General features: G+C 62.9%; 1 protein-coding gene across 6 annotated transcripts in view; it reads right to left on the reverse strand.

Annotated features, from left to right (window-relative positions):
* Positions 1-440: 440 nt before the first annotated feature.
* SH3BP2 (SH3 domain binding protein 2) overlaps positions 441-12,150 on the reverse strand; it is a 32,833-nt gene continuing 21,123 nt past the window's right edge. For 5 of the 6 annotated variants that reach the window (XM_036921245.2, XM_057502033.1, XM_036921244.2 and 2 more), the window contains 12 exons: positions 11,433-11,572; positions 10,152-10,254; positions 8,514-8,631; positions 7,973-8,043; positions 6,925-7,013; positions 6,549-6,617; positions 4,263-4,902; positions 2,883-2,991; positions 2,602-2,657; positions 2,144-2,225; positions 1,405-1,464; positions 441-1,013 (listed from right to left, as the gene is read on the reverse strand). In XM_036921245.2, the coding sequence (XP_036777140.2) occupies positions 876-1,013; positions 1,405-1,464; positions 2,144-2,225; positions 2,602-2,657; positions 2,883-2,991; positions 4,263-4,902; positions 6,549-6,617; positions 6,925-7,013; positions 7,973-8,043; positions 8,514-8,631; positions 10,152-10,254; positions 11,433-11,568 (1,671 nt within the window). In that variant the 5' untranslated portion in view covers positions 11,569-11,572 and the 3' untranslated portion in view covers positions 441-875. The remainder of the gene's footprint in view (positions 1,014-1,404; positions 1,465-2,143; positions 2,226-2,601; positions 2,658-2,882; positions 2,992-4,262; positions 4,903-6,548; positions 6,618-6,924; positions 7,014-7,972; positions 8,044-8,513; positions 8,632-10,151; positions 10,255-11,432; positions 11,573-12,150) is intronic. The other variant, XM_057502032.1, reaches the window with a different exon arrangement.

Here is a 12,150-nt window from a genome sequence, read left to right on the forward strand (position 1 = left end):
TGTAGCTGTCACTTCCTCCAGGAAGTTTTCTGGGATCCCCCAGCTGGGTTCCAAGCTCCCAGCCCCTGCACAAACCACTGCCCTGGGCAGCATGCACTGCGAACACCTCCAGCCCAGCTGTCTCCCAGTAGCCATTTGTTAATCCAGCAGGTGGCCAGCTGTGGTTGAGCTCTGTGGCCCCACTGGCCTGCACCAGCCCCAAGGCAGTGGGCCATAGTGCTTTGGAGAACAGGTTTTGAGCCCACACTGCCTAAGTTTGGGTCCTTTTCTGTTACCAGCTTGCACCCAGGGCCAGCCACTTATGGCCCCAAGCCCTGGGAGACAGGGTGGCCAGTTCCCAGGGCTCCTGTGAGCTGCTGCCATCACTACTCGGATGTAGGTGCAGGTACTCAGCAAAGCCATTCACCCCTCCTTCCCATCAAAGCCACAGCCACAAAGGCAAAGGTCATCTGTGCTTTATTGTGTGCAACAGTGACCGCTAGCACCTTAGCGTTCCTGCTGGGGAGTGGCCCCGGAGCTGGCTCCTGCCCCACCCCCAAAAGCCCCAGCCTTGCCCAGCTCCCAGCTCAGGGGAAGGTGGGTGTAATGGCAGAACCAGAACCACTGTCTGTGAAGCTCAGTCAGGGCTCAGTCCTGGGACCCTGGGTTCCTGGGAGGTGGGCTGGATAGGAGAGCCCAATCTTCTGAAGCTTGGGACCTGGCCTGGCTCCGGAGACCCAGCCTGCTGGGGGGGGACTGGCCTGAGATAACGGATACCCCAAGCCAGAGCATGGCACTCTCTCCTGATCGTTCTCCCATGCAGGCTAGTCTCATCTGCATGGCCTGGGATCACAGCCCCCACGATCGCCTCTGTCCGGCAGTACGTGATTCAGGTGTCACCTGGGTCCAGCGTAGCCGTAGGGGTGCTGCAGGAACAGGCTCTGGTGGCTGGGCAGCACGTGGGTGTGGTAGTGCTCCACCAGGCTGCCCACACTCACAAACAGGACCTCACCCTCCAGGTAGAATTTAGAGTCCTGGGGAAAGGACGGCAGGGTCAGAGCGGGCCGGGCCACCCTGCCCAGCCCTGCAAAATGGGGTGGTCAGCAGTAATGACAACAGTCAGGCCTGCCCCGTTACCACCCTGCCTGCCTCCACCTAGCTCCCTTCTCGCTTCCAACCTGCCTAGGGGACGCAGGCAAGGTCTGCATAAACAGGCCCAGGGCCAATCACCCCGTCCCCTCTAGGGTCAGCTGAGGACACAGCTAGGCGAGGGGCGAGGTAAGGCTGAGGCAGTGGGGGAGGGGTGGCAGAGGTGCCAGTCACTCAGTCACTCGCTGCCTTGGCCCCATGCCCTGCCCCCAACCAAGCCCCAGGCCAGGGGCCCCCTCCCACGCAGGGTGCTCTGGCGGGGGCCAGCCTGCCCACCTTCTCAAAGATGCGGTAATTCCTCACTTTGTTGGAGCTTTCATCCCACACGACTAAAACCTACAAGGAGAGAAGCGGGCAGCAGAAGGTTCCGGTACAATGGTACTGACCTTGGGAGAGACAGACGCCAAAGACCAAGGCGGGGCACGCAGAAGCAGTGAGGCTGGGCCCCGGGACCAGTGAGTCAGGGCGGGCTGCCCTGCACAGAGACCACAGGGCAGAGATGTGCCGCTGTTGCAGGCTCCTGCCCCGAGAGCCTCTGACAGGGCCTGAGCAGCAGCAGCAGGTGCCCAGTCCACCCTAGGACCCCCTGACAGCTCAGTGAATCACAGCTCACCCTGGGGGAGCAGAGGCAGAGCCAGAAGACCTCCTGCACTCCCACTGCCCCAGGCAGCCTCCCGTTCAAAGCGCACGAGCCCCTCGCCCCATCAGCGTTCTGGGGCCCCAGCGCCTCCCATCTGTCTCAGGCCTGTGCTGGCGAGTGGCTGTCACTGCCACCAGTTTGTAGACGGTGTTTACTTCCTGAGGACAGGGGAGGGGCTGCCGGCCGAGAACCCAGGAGTGGTTTTCCACTGAGGTATCAAATAAGAGGCTGCCTGGGGAAATGATCCACAAACTGTAGAGTCCCGTGCTTGCTGCCAGCCTCGATGTGTGGAGAGCCAGAATCCGCCACAAGGCATCGCCCCAGGGGGCCTTTGCTCAGCCCAGGGGCTGCCGAAGACCCGCCCTGAGCACCTACCTTCCCGGTCTTGGTGGAGGAGTTGCGGATGCAGTAGAGTCCATCCTGGGACTCTCCCCGGGGGCTTGCGGCTTTGAACAGCCTAGAAAAGTCACAGCTGGAGGTGAGCAGATGAGCCTCAGGCAGCTCCCAAGGACCACCCAGCCCTGCTCCCCAGAGGGGCTTTTGGCCCCCTCCCTGTTCTGAAGCTCAGGTTCCAACACAGGATGCCCTGAGGGCCAGCCTCTGCTGAGCTCTGGGCCATACCCAGGGTGATGGCTGGCAGCAGGCTGGGCCAGGGAGCTGCTGTTTTGCTGGGTTTCTTGGCACACTAGGGGCCGTGTGTGTGCCAGCAACTGCCTGGCACCAAGGCAAGTGACAGGGACAGAAAAGCAGGAACAAGGGGCGGGGGTGGAGAGCAGCAGGAGACCCCATGTCTGCAGAAACAAGGCCTTGGATAAGAAGGACTGCGTGCTGACCTTTCCACTTCGCAGGATTCCGTGGTGTTGACGAAGACGGAGCTGGGCAGAGGCACCTGCGGGGAGGCAGGTGGCGCTGGGTGTCAGGGCTAAGCAGGGCACCCCAACCCTCCTGGCTGTGGGCCTAGGCCGAGCCCTGGGGCTTTGCACCGTGCCCCATCGCCCATCAGCGCAGCATCCTGGGGCTCCCCACTGGAGATGGCCAGTGAGGGACTACCCCGGCCTGCAGCTCTCCCACAGTTCCACCCTCAGCTGAGATCTGGGCTCTCCGTCAGGCTTGCCTTCTCATAGTCCTCATCCGAGTCCTCGCCACCAGTATCAGCCTGTGAGGGTTGCCGGGGTTTCTCAAAGGAAAAGCTCCTGAAACTCTGCCCGTCGGGGGGCGACCGCCTGGGAGAAGAGCGAGGAGAGGAGGGCCACTTCATTGTCAGACTTCCACAGGCCACTCCCATGTGCCCTCTGAGTGACTGTGCCGAGCTTAGCACTGGGACCCACAGGACGGGATCGGGGGCAACAGCCTGGGTGGCTGTCATAGGCCCCCAACCACAGAGCTCTGAGATAAGCGTGTGCTGACCACGAGGAGGCAGGAATCGCATGAGGCCCAGAAGCCTGAGCTGGGCTCTGAGCTGCCACTGCCACTGGCAAGAGGGGTCCTGGGAGCTGTGATCTCACCACGCTGTGGATGGTACTCCAGATGCTGCAGGAGAATGCCCCGGGCAAGGGGTTCTGGCCCCAGCTCTCTGCCACTGACCAGCTCTGTGACCTCGGCTGAATTACAGCCCTCCCAGAGCCACAGAGCACAGACAGATGTGGAGGGGCCAAACCCTACTGACCACTGGGGAGGCTCGTGGGAGGCCACGCTGTGATGGCCACTGGATTGTGCATGAGGCTGCACCATGGACGACCAGCACCAACACACATGGCCCTGCAGCACTGGGGTCCAGAACCAGGGCTTGGCAAAATGCCCAGTCTGTGCCACTATGGCCCCTCATGAAACAGAACCACAGCATGGCAAGGGGTCCCCCAGGCACTTCCCACTAGCAGCAGTGCTGACCAAGTCCCAGGGGGGAAAGGTGCCACGCAGAGGGTGCTCAGGGAACACTAGGTCAGCGACGCAGATGTCGGTGTGGACAGCGCCACGGGAGTGGGGGATGCCAGCCTCCCGGTCAGAGCAGGCCACAGTGGTGGGTCACCAACATGCTCTACATTCTGGCAAGCTCCCAACCGGAAAGGGCACAAAGGCAGCCTGGGTGGCTTCTGAGCCAGGGTCACACTCAGAGCCCCAGGCAGGGCTGGAAAGGACTGCTGTGGGTCAGGAGGGCCTGCACAGGCATGCTGGCTGTGAACAGCTCCCGTCCCCCACCATCTGTCCCAGGACAAGAGGTCAGCCCTACCTCCCTGGACCCTGGAGGGCCTCAGACTGCAAGGCAGGGACTCTGGGAGGCCTGTGTCCCCAGAACCACTCCTTGCGCACTGCTCCCCAAGACAGCCCCAGGCCCACCACTCACTGGCCAGATGTTCCTTGAGGCAAGGTTAGACACCCCCCATACCCCTGGGTCCAGTGCAGGGGAAGCTGCTCAGCCTAGGCAGACTGGGGCAGTCCAGGAGCCTGGCACCCATCATGGGCTGAGTGCCAGGGCCGGAAAGTCAGCACCACTCACTGGAGGTGGGGGAGGAGCAGCTTCTCTGGCTTGGGCAGGACTGCAGGCCGGGCTGTGGCCTCAGGCCCAGACAGCTTCAGTGCAGGAGGCCTGGGAGCCACAGGGGGCACAAAGGGTCCAGGTCTTGCGGCCTCCCTCAGGAAAACCTCTTCAGCTGTATTCAGGAACTTGGGCTTGATGGCTGGCACAGCTGGGGGCTCAGGAGTGCGCCCCCAGGGGGACAGACGGATGGACTTGAGCTTGTCACAGTTCCTGGAAGCGGCAGTGGCCGTGCCGGCAGAGCTGGTCCCATGGCCAGGGACCGGCGGCTCTGAGCTGGGGCCGGGGCTCTCACGGAAGTAAGGGGGTTTTCGGAGGCTGGGCGTGGTGGGCAGACTGCCCACTGGGGGGTCGCTCATCCTGCGGGATGCAGCAGGCACTCTGGGGCTGGGCTCAGTCAGCCTCAGGCCCAGCAGATCCCTCCTGGAGTCCTCTGGGGCCAGGCCAGCATCAGGGAGGCCACGTTTAGGGGGTGGGGGTGGCAGCAGAGGGCTCGGGCCCTTGGAGGCAAAGGAGTGGACACGGGGCATGTCGGTGAAGGCTGGCTTCCTGGACGTGGGCACAGGAGGAGGCGGGTAGGCCGGTGGGTGGGTCAGGGCATCTACAGAGCAAAGAAACCAGGTGGGTTAGCAAGTGCCACCTGCTGCGTGCTGCTGGACAAACACCTCTGCTGGCAATGGATAGCCAGGGCCAAGTGGGTGTGTACCCCCTGAGGCTCTGGCTACCCTGCAGCCCCTGTTCCCAGTGCAGCCTTCCTCTGCCGGTCCTGGCCCACCCACACATCCATCCATCCTCCGCCAGCAGCCTGCACTGCTTCCTGAAGCCTGGATGTCACATCAGGAGCCACCAGTTCCCAGAAGGGGGAGGGACGGAGGGAGGAGGCAAGGACTAGGGTTTGGCCTCCGCTGGGGAAGGCTGGAATTCACCCTACCAGAGGTGAGGAGAGCGGACAGGAGCAGGCTGCGAGGAAGATAAGGGTTGTTTGCTCATGACAAATTCAAGATGCAGCAAGAGACACGAGGGGACATCGAATTGGGACAAAGGTCCAGAGTCCAGAGGGAAGGTCTTGGCTGATGATGTCAACAGGGTTAACAGCATGTTGATGACACTGGCTGTGATCCAGGGTGACAGGAGAGGAACAAGTGGGGCCTGAGGCCTGGGGGGCCCTGGGTCGTGTGTGGGCACCCAGGGGCTGGCCCAGGGCTGAGAGTGAGGTGGGAGGGGACCTGGACCACAAACCCCTGGCGGGTGGAGGAGGCAGGTGAGGGGCAGGGAGGAGGCCACAGGCCAGGCACAGTCACGGGCGCTGAGCACCGCACTGGGGAGTGGGGAGGCCACTGGGAACCCTCAATAAACAACATTCTGGGGAAAGGGTGGGAAGCCTGCCTGGAGTGGGGATGCTGAAGGGCGGGGGGCAGTGGGCCGGGAGCAGGAGCGCTGCGCAGAGGCTCACAGCCGGGACAAGAGGCATGCTCATCTCCAGCCCTTCAGCTGCCGTTCAGAGATGGGGCCGGCTGAGAGGCTTGCACCACGGCTGGAGTCACAGGCCAGACAGATGAGGGGGAAGCGTGCCAACGAGGGGGACACGTGGGCCCCGTGCTGGGCCCCAGAAGGAAGAGCTGGGAGGAAATCTGGGTGCTCTTGAGAGGGAGGCCAGAGGATGTAGAGACGGCCCCAAGTACCCAGAGATAATGAAACAGAGAATGAGAAGAGCGGGGTGGGGGTGGGGGGCGGGGGCTGAAGTGATAGTAAGTGAGGGACGGACAGCAGGACAGAGGCACGGTCCTCCCCGCTGCCCGGGATCCCCAGTGATGCACACATGACGCCTGGTGTCCACCAGGCTCCCCCGCCAGGCCCGCTGCTTTGGGAGATGACAGAAGTGAGCTGTCGGCCGTAGGGGGCAGATGCTGCCTGGACCTGCCCACTCCTTTAACGCCCTCCTTCCCCATCTCAGCGCCCCCAACCCCGGTCCAGCATCCCCAGGGTGGGGGCTCCCTGCTTCACTCTTCTCCGCATCGCCTCCCCCTCCGTCCCGATCTACCTACAGAGCTGGAGGGGCAGGTGAGCACAGCCAGCCAGAGGTACTCCTGATACTGAGCCGCACAGGGGAACCGGCCCGAGCAGAGCTGGTCAGGCCTGAGGCCACCAGAGCAGTACCTGGGCCAAGAGGCTTGGCTCTGGGTCCAAAACCCTCCTCTCTGCCCCCAGATCCCTGCCGCCCAGGACCCACAGGCCGGCCCTACCTACCTTCAGGCTTCAAGGGCTCAGGGGAGTCAGGCTCCAAGTACGAGTCGTCTTCATCGTCATGTTCATAGTCTGCAAGGCAGATGGAGGGTCAGGCCCTGGGCAGCCCAGATCTGGCTGCACCCAGGATGGGGCGGGGTGACGGCCCTCAGAACACCGGCAGCTGAGAGTCGGGGAGGCCCGGGGCAAGGTTGAGGAGGTCAGGATATGAACGCAGGACCCAGGCTGCCTGGGCAAGACAAAGAGAAGGAGCAGGGAACGCAGGGGGCTACTCCTCCCCGCCTCAGTGACAGTCCTGGAGGAGGACCCGGTCCTGTCGCTGCCAGCAGCCAGGCTGTGGGGAGGTGTGGGAGGAGGATGTGGAGCCAGGCCTCCTCACCTTCACTGTCTGTTGGGTACGAAGAGAGGCTGATGTCCACAGGCCGCTCGACTGCACCGTAGAAGCTGTCTGCGTCAGAGCTGTAGTCACTGGAGCGTGGGGGGAGGGCAGAGAACACTGGGCACCAGTGCCTTTGCACTCACACATACGGACACACGTGCACACCTTCAGGCATGCAGACAGACACACAGAGACGCGCAGACAAATGCAGAGAGATGCGAGGACAAACTCAGATACACAGACACAACTCAAACAGACATAGACAGGCACACAGATAACACTAGGACATACAGAGACACACAAACCACAGAGGCACTCAGACATACAGACACGGACATGTGCACAGATAAATGCCGGGACACATACAGAGACACATGCACACACACAGACCCAGACATACAAACACAAAGCAAGAGCAGACAGACATGCAAACATGCCCCGTGCACAGTCAGAACCAGACACGTGGGGGCTGGAAACCGTAGCGCCTCCCGCCTGTAACGTCCTGTGGTTCTTGCCACAAGTGTGGTCCCCTGACCAGCCAGATGGTGCCAGGCTCCAGAGCTGGGCCCATGTCCCCACCTGCCCCTAACCCAGGGGCCTCAGACAGTGCTGGGCCGCAGGGCCGAGAGCTCCGGGGTCAGGCAGGGACCTTCTCTGGGCCTCAATTCCTCAGGACAGGATGGTCTTTATTCCCTCCCAGAGAGCCCCTGCTGCCTGCTGGGCCACCTCACAGTGAGGGCACCAAGGGCCAAACAGACTCTCTCACCCTGCACGAGCCAAGGCGGGCATCAGGGGGCTGGGAACTCAAAGCTACAACATGTTGCAAATGCTGGGCCTCCGGGTGGGCAGGTAAAAGCACACGACCCCTAAACAGGAACTACCAACAGGTGCACGCATGCACACACACACCTGGGCGTGCCAGGCTGGCACCTTCAAAAAACCCGTGAGGAGGGGATACTGGGCCAAGCTCCCAGGGCTGAAAGGTGGCACAACTATCAAGCCCAGCAGCCTAGTGACCCCTTGCCTAACTGTTACCCACTAGGCCCACCTTCCATCCAGGGGCAGCTCCTTCTTGTCATGGAAGAGGCCAATTTCCCTGCGCAGCAAGGCCATCCAGCTCTGTGGGTCAGTCAGGGCCACAATGGGCATGGTGCTGCCCAGGGTAGGGCCCCAGCCTCGCCTCACGTCCCCTCACTGCCCCAGCTGGTCCACAGTGACCCCTGAGGTCAGGGGAGACGACCCCCAATGGCCCCCACCTGGCCCATTCATGGTTCCTCCTAAGACATCATACTCTGAGTGTGTGGTGCCAGTACCAGGTCTGGACATGAGGACAGGGCCCTGAGGGCAGCACCTGCCTGTACCCCAGCACATCCCCCCAGGGCCTGGATGGGGGCGCTGCCAGCTCTCCACCCACCAGGCAGGTCGGGCCTGCTCCCCGCACACCGGGTCCCCTTGCACTTGCCCCCCACCTGGGGTCACCTTGTGCTCGCCCCACAACCCCATGTCCCTTGTGCTCGCCCCCTGCCCCAAGTCACCTTGCACTGTCCCCCCCACCGGGTGACCTTTCTCTCAGCCCCCCTGCAGGTCACCTTGCGTTCATCCTCAGAGGAGGCTGAGAAGAACCATGTCCGGTGCTTCTTGCTGATGTGGACGATCTTGAAAGGGAAGACATTGCTGGACGTGGTCTCCTCAGCCGCCCGCATCACTCTGAGGGCATGGGCCAGGGGTCAGAGCCTGGTCCCTCCTGTGGGATGGCCTCAGCACAGCCCGCCCCTGGACGGTCTAGCCACTAACCACCACAGCCCAAGGGGCATGAGCAGATCTGCATGATGGCCCGGGGGTGCTCTGGGCTGAAGGCTGAGAGAGGTGCTGGCCAAGGGAAGCGCATGGGCCAAAGGCAGGCAGTGAGCAGACGGGGCGCTGAGGTTCAGGAGGGCTTCTTGGGGCAGCAGCATGCAGGGCTCCGAGGCAAGGACACATCAGCCTCACTGCCCAGCAGCGCCACTGTGGGGGGTGCCAGCTCCCACCTCGGGCCCTGCCTGGCCCCTGGCCTGCATGCTGGGGGCCCTGACAGTGCTCCATGGCAGCCTCCACCCTGCCGCTGTGGCCTGGCAGCAGCCCCGAGAGCACTGCAAAGAAGTGACTCACTGTGGCCACTCCTCCATCCAGAATGTGGGATTTCACAAAGTGGGCTGTCAGGGGCCTTCCTGGGTTGAGCATTGGGGGCAGCTGTGCCTGTGTGGCCCATCAGTGGGCCCGGACCATCCCCTGGGGTGAGGCTACACCCCAACGAGGCCAAATGTGGTATATTTGGGGAAGGAAACTCCCCTCTGCAGGGGACCCCAGATCTACCAGTGCCTACCAGCAGCCACAGGGCCCTCCCGCCTCCTCCCCTCCTGGACAGTGCCTGGGAGCCTGGCTTTGGGCTGGGTGCTTGGGCAAGGCTCCCCAACGAAATGCCGCTAGAGTGCAAGCCCAGGCCTGGTCTCCAAGGGTTCCAGTCCTGCCACAGACACCAACCCTCAGAGCCTCACAGGCAGGAGGGGCCTGGCCCTTCCAAGGAGGCAGGAGATGCAGCCTAGCTGCAAGGTGCAAGGCCCAGGCAGTGTGATGTCAAGACCAAGAACCCGGGAGCCACACCTGGTCCCTGCTCTGCAGGTCCCCAGGACCCTGGGGCAGACCCAGTGGGTAACAGGCCCACATGTGCCGGCACGCACCATTCCATGTGGGGGCTCTGTCTCATGCCCACCTGCCCGTTCACAGAGACCCCTCGAGGGCAGGCTCACGGTCCCTTGCTGGACAGACCCAGGCCACGGCATGTGTAAAGCAGGGAGCTGGCCCCAGCCCGGGAGGCTTCTGGAGCCAGGGAAGCCGGGGACTGGGCCTAGGCTGGGCTAGGCTCTCTGCCTCTTGGAAAAAGGCCACGTAGGGTAAGGGGGCAGGGTGGGGAGGGAGGAGGGACACAGAATTCACTGGGTTGGGGCCAAAAGGGGCCTCTGGAGAGCAGGCTATCCCAGTCCTTGAGGCCTGCTGATCGCCCTCAGGTCCCAGGCAGACCAGAGGCAGCATGGAGGCTGGGAGGGAGGCCCAGAGGCTGGGCAGGTCCAGGGGGTGGGGAAGTGAGCCCGCCCAGAAGAGACTGCACTTCCCTTGGGTGGGAACAGGGGCCACCCTAGGGGGACCAGCTGGCCTGGGGGCCCTGGGGTCCAAGAGCAGACGGCCCTCACCGGTTGTAGCCGCTCAGCGAGAAGGCGCCCTGTGGGGAGGCGGAGGAGCTGCTCTTGAAGTAGTAGATGCACCGCTTGTGGACGATGACAAAGCGCAGGGGCCCTGTGGGAGGCGCAGTGAGGGCGGGGGTGAGCTCTGCTGGCCGCGGGCAGACCCCACTCCCGGACTCCCCAGAGGCCCTGGGCAACTCGGGGTCAGGTCTTCTGCCTTGGAACCCCACTAAGCTGGCAGCTGCCCCCACCCTAGGAGTCCACTAAGGGGCCAAAAAGAGAGAAATTCATGAGCATGCTGGGCAGCCCCAGGCACCACCCCCAGGGCAAAGACGGATTTGGGGGGCTGTGTAGAGCTACCACGGGCCCCCAGGGACAGGGACTGTGCGGCTGTCCGGCTGCAGGGCTACTGGGAGATTCCATCCCAGGCTGGCAGAGTAGGAGTGGGAGCAGAGAACCAAAGAGCTTGCTGACAGGAGTTGCCAGTATGGGCCAACCCCCAGGCTGGGCAGTCATGCTGAGGACCCCCCACTCTCCTGCCCATATCCCTGCAGCCCCTCCCAGGCGAGGGGCAAGTCAGTTCACCCCTGCAGACCTGCCCAAAGAGGACAGCAGACCACTCGGCGCCACAGGGGAAACAAAGAGCTCAGCCTGGGCCACTTCACCACGCAGCACAGGGCAAGGGAGCCCCTGGCACAGGGCACTGCTGGGGCAAGGGCATGGGGTACCTGGGGCTGCTCAGAGGGATGGGCAAAGCCCTGGTGCTCTGTAGCCTTCAGTGTCTTGACAAACGGGCATCTTCCAGGCCTGGCGGCTCCCTCCCTCTCCCAGCCTGCCATCCTTGGGACCAGAGCCCAGTGTCACACAGCTCTGGGGGTCCAGCACCCAGCCAGGCCTGGCATGCAGGCACACTGCAGACCGAGTGAGGGACCAACTCACTTAACACCCACCGGATAAGGTGAGGGCGCCACCTGGGGTCCAGACCCACCAGGCGCTCAGGGGTCCCCAGCCCTTACATGCAGGCTTCAGCTCCCCTGGACAGCTGATAAGCACTGCACCCCTGGGGACCTCCCACAGCCCTGGGGACTGGGGAAGCCGACCTCAGGTCCCAGCGGGTACCAGCCACCAGGGAGGAAAGGGAAACTCCAGAGGGTGCACCACATCATGCAGCAGAGGCTCAGAGAGGTTGCTTGCCCAGGGAGGCCCAGCAGAACAGTGCGGCAGCAGGGCCAGGGCTCAGCCCTGTCCCCGTGTCCTCCCATTGTGTTCTGCACCACCCAGGGGACTCACATTTGAGCAGCTGCAGCTGGGTGCCACCCTTCTTGTGTAGGTAGCCGGCTTTGGCTACACCCCCAGGCATGGTTAGCAAGTTCTGGGCGCCAATGGCCTTCATGGGGACAGGCCAGTGCATCTCCTCAGCCGCCATGAAGCTGCAATGAAAGGGGAAAGGGACACCTCTCAGCCAGGAGACAGGGATGGAAGATGGCTTAGCTGGGGGCACACAGTGGGGACATGCCAGAACCTGGAGAGAGCATCAAGGTTCAGGCAGCAAGGGGTAAGAAATCCCTTTTCTGAAAGCCCCAAGTTTCCAGGTGGGACCCCAGGGAGACCCACCACCTGGTCCACTTGACTGGCCCCTGGTCCATTCAGCCATACATCTGATCCCCACTTGCCCTGAGAGCTACGTGAGTTCCTTCACTGGTTTGTTCAGCACATGTGAACTGAGCTCAAGGCCACATGGGGACTGGGGTACAGGGGTGAGCAAACTTGGGAAATGACTGGCCCAGGTCGGTCAGGCCGAAAGCCATAACCACCCCGAGCCCAAGTGCCAAGCGAGCCTATAACGGGGCCTGTCCTAGAGAGGAAGTCAGAAAGGGCCTGGAGCAGGTGACTGGGAAAGGAGGTAAAGAGGTTCAGGGAGTAGGGCAGGCCCTGGGCACCCTCCCAACCAGCCTTGACCCTCGGCAGGGAGGGATGGAGGGGCATGGCCTCCTGATGCCCCCGTGCT

The sequence above is a fragment of the Manis pentadactyla genome, chromosome 5 (assembly GCF_030020395.1).
Source record: "Manis pentadactyla isolate mManPen7 chromosome 5, mManPen7.hap1, whole genome shotgun sequence".
In the NCBI taxonomy this organism is placed as follows: domain Eukaryota; kingdom Metazoa; phylum Chordata; class Mammalia; order Pholidota; family Manidae; genus Manis; species Manis pentadactyla.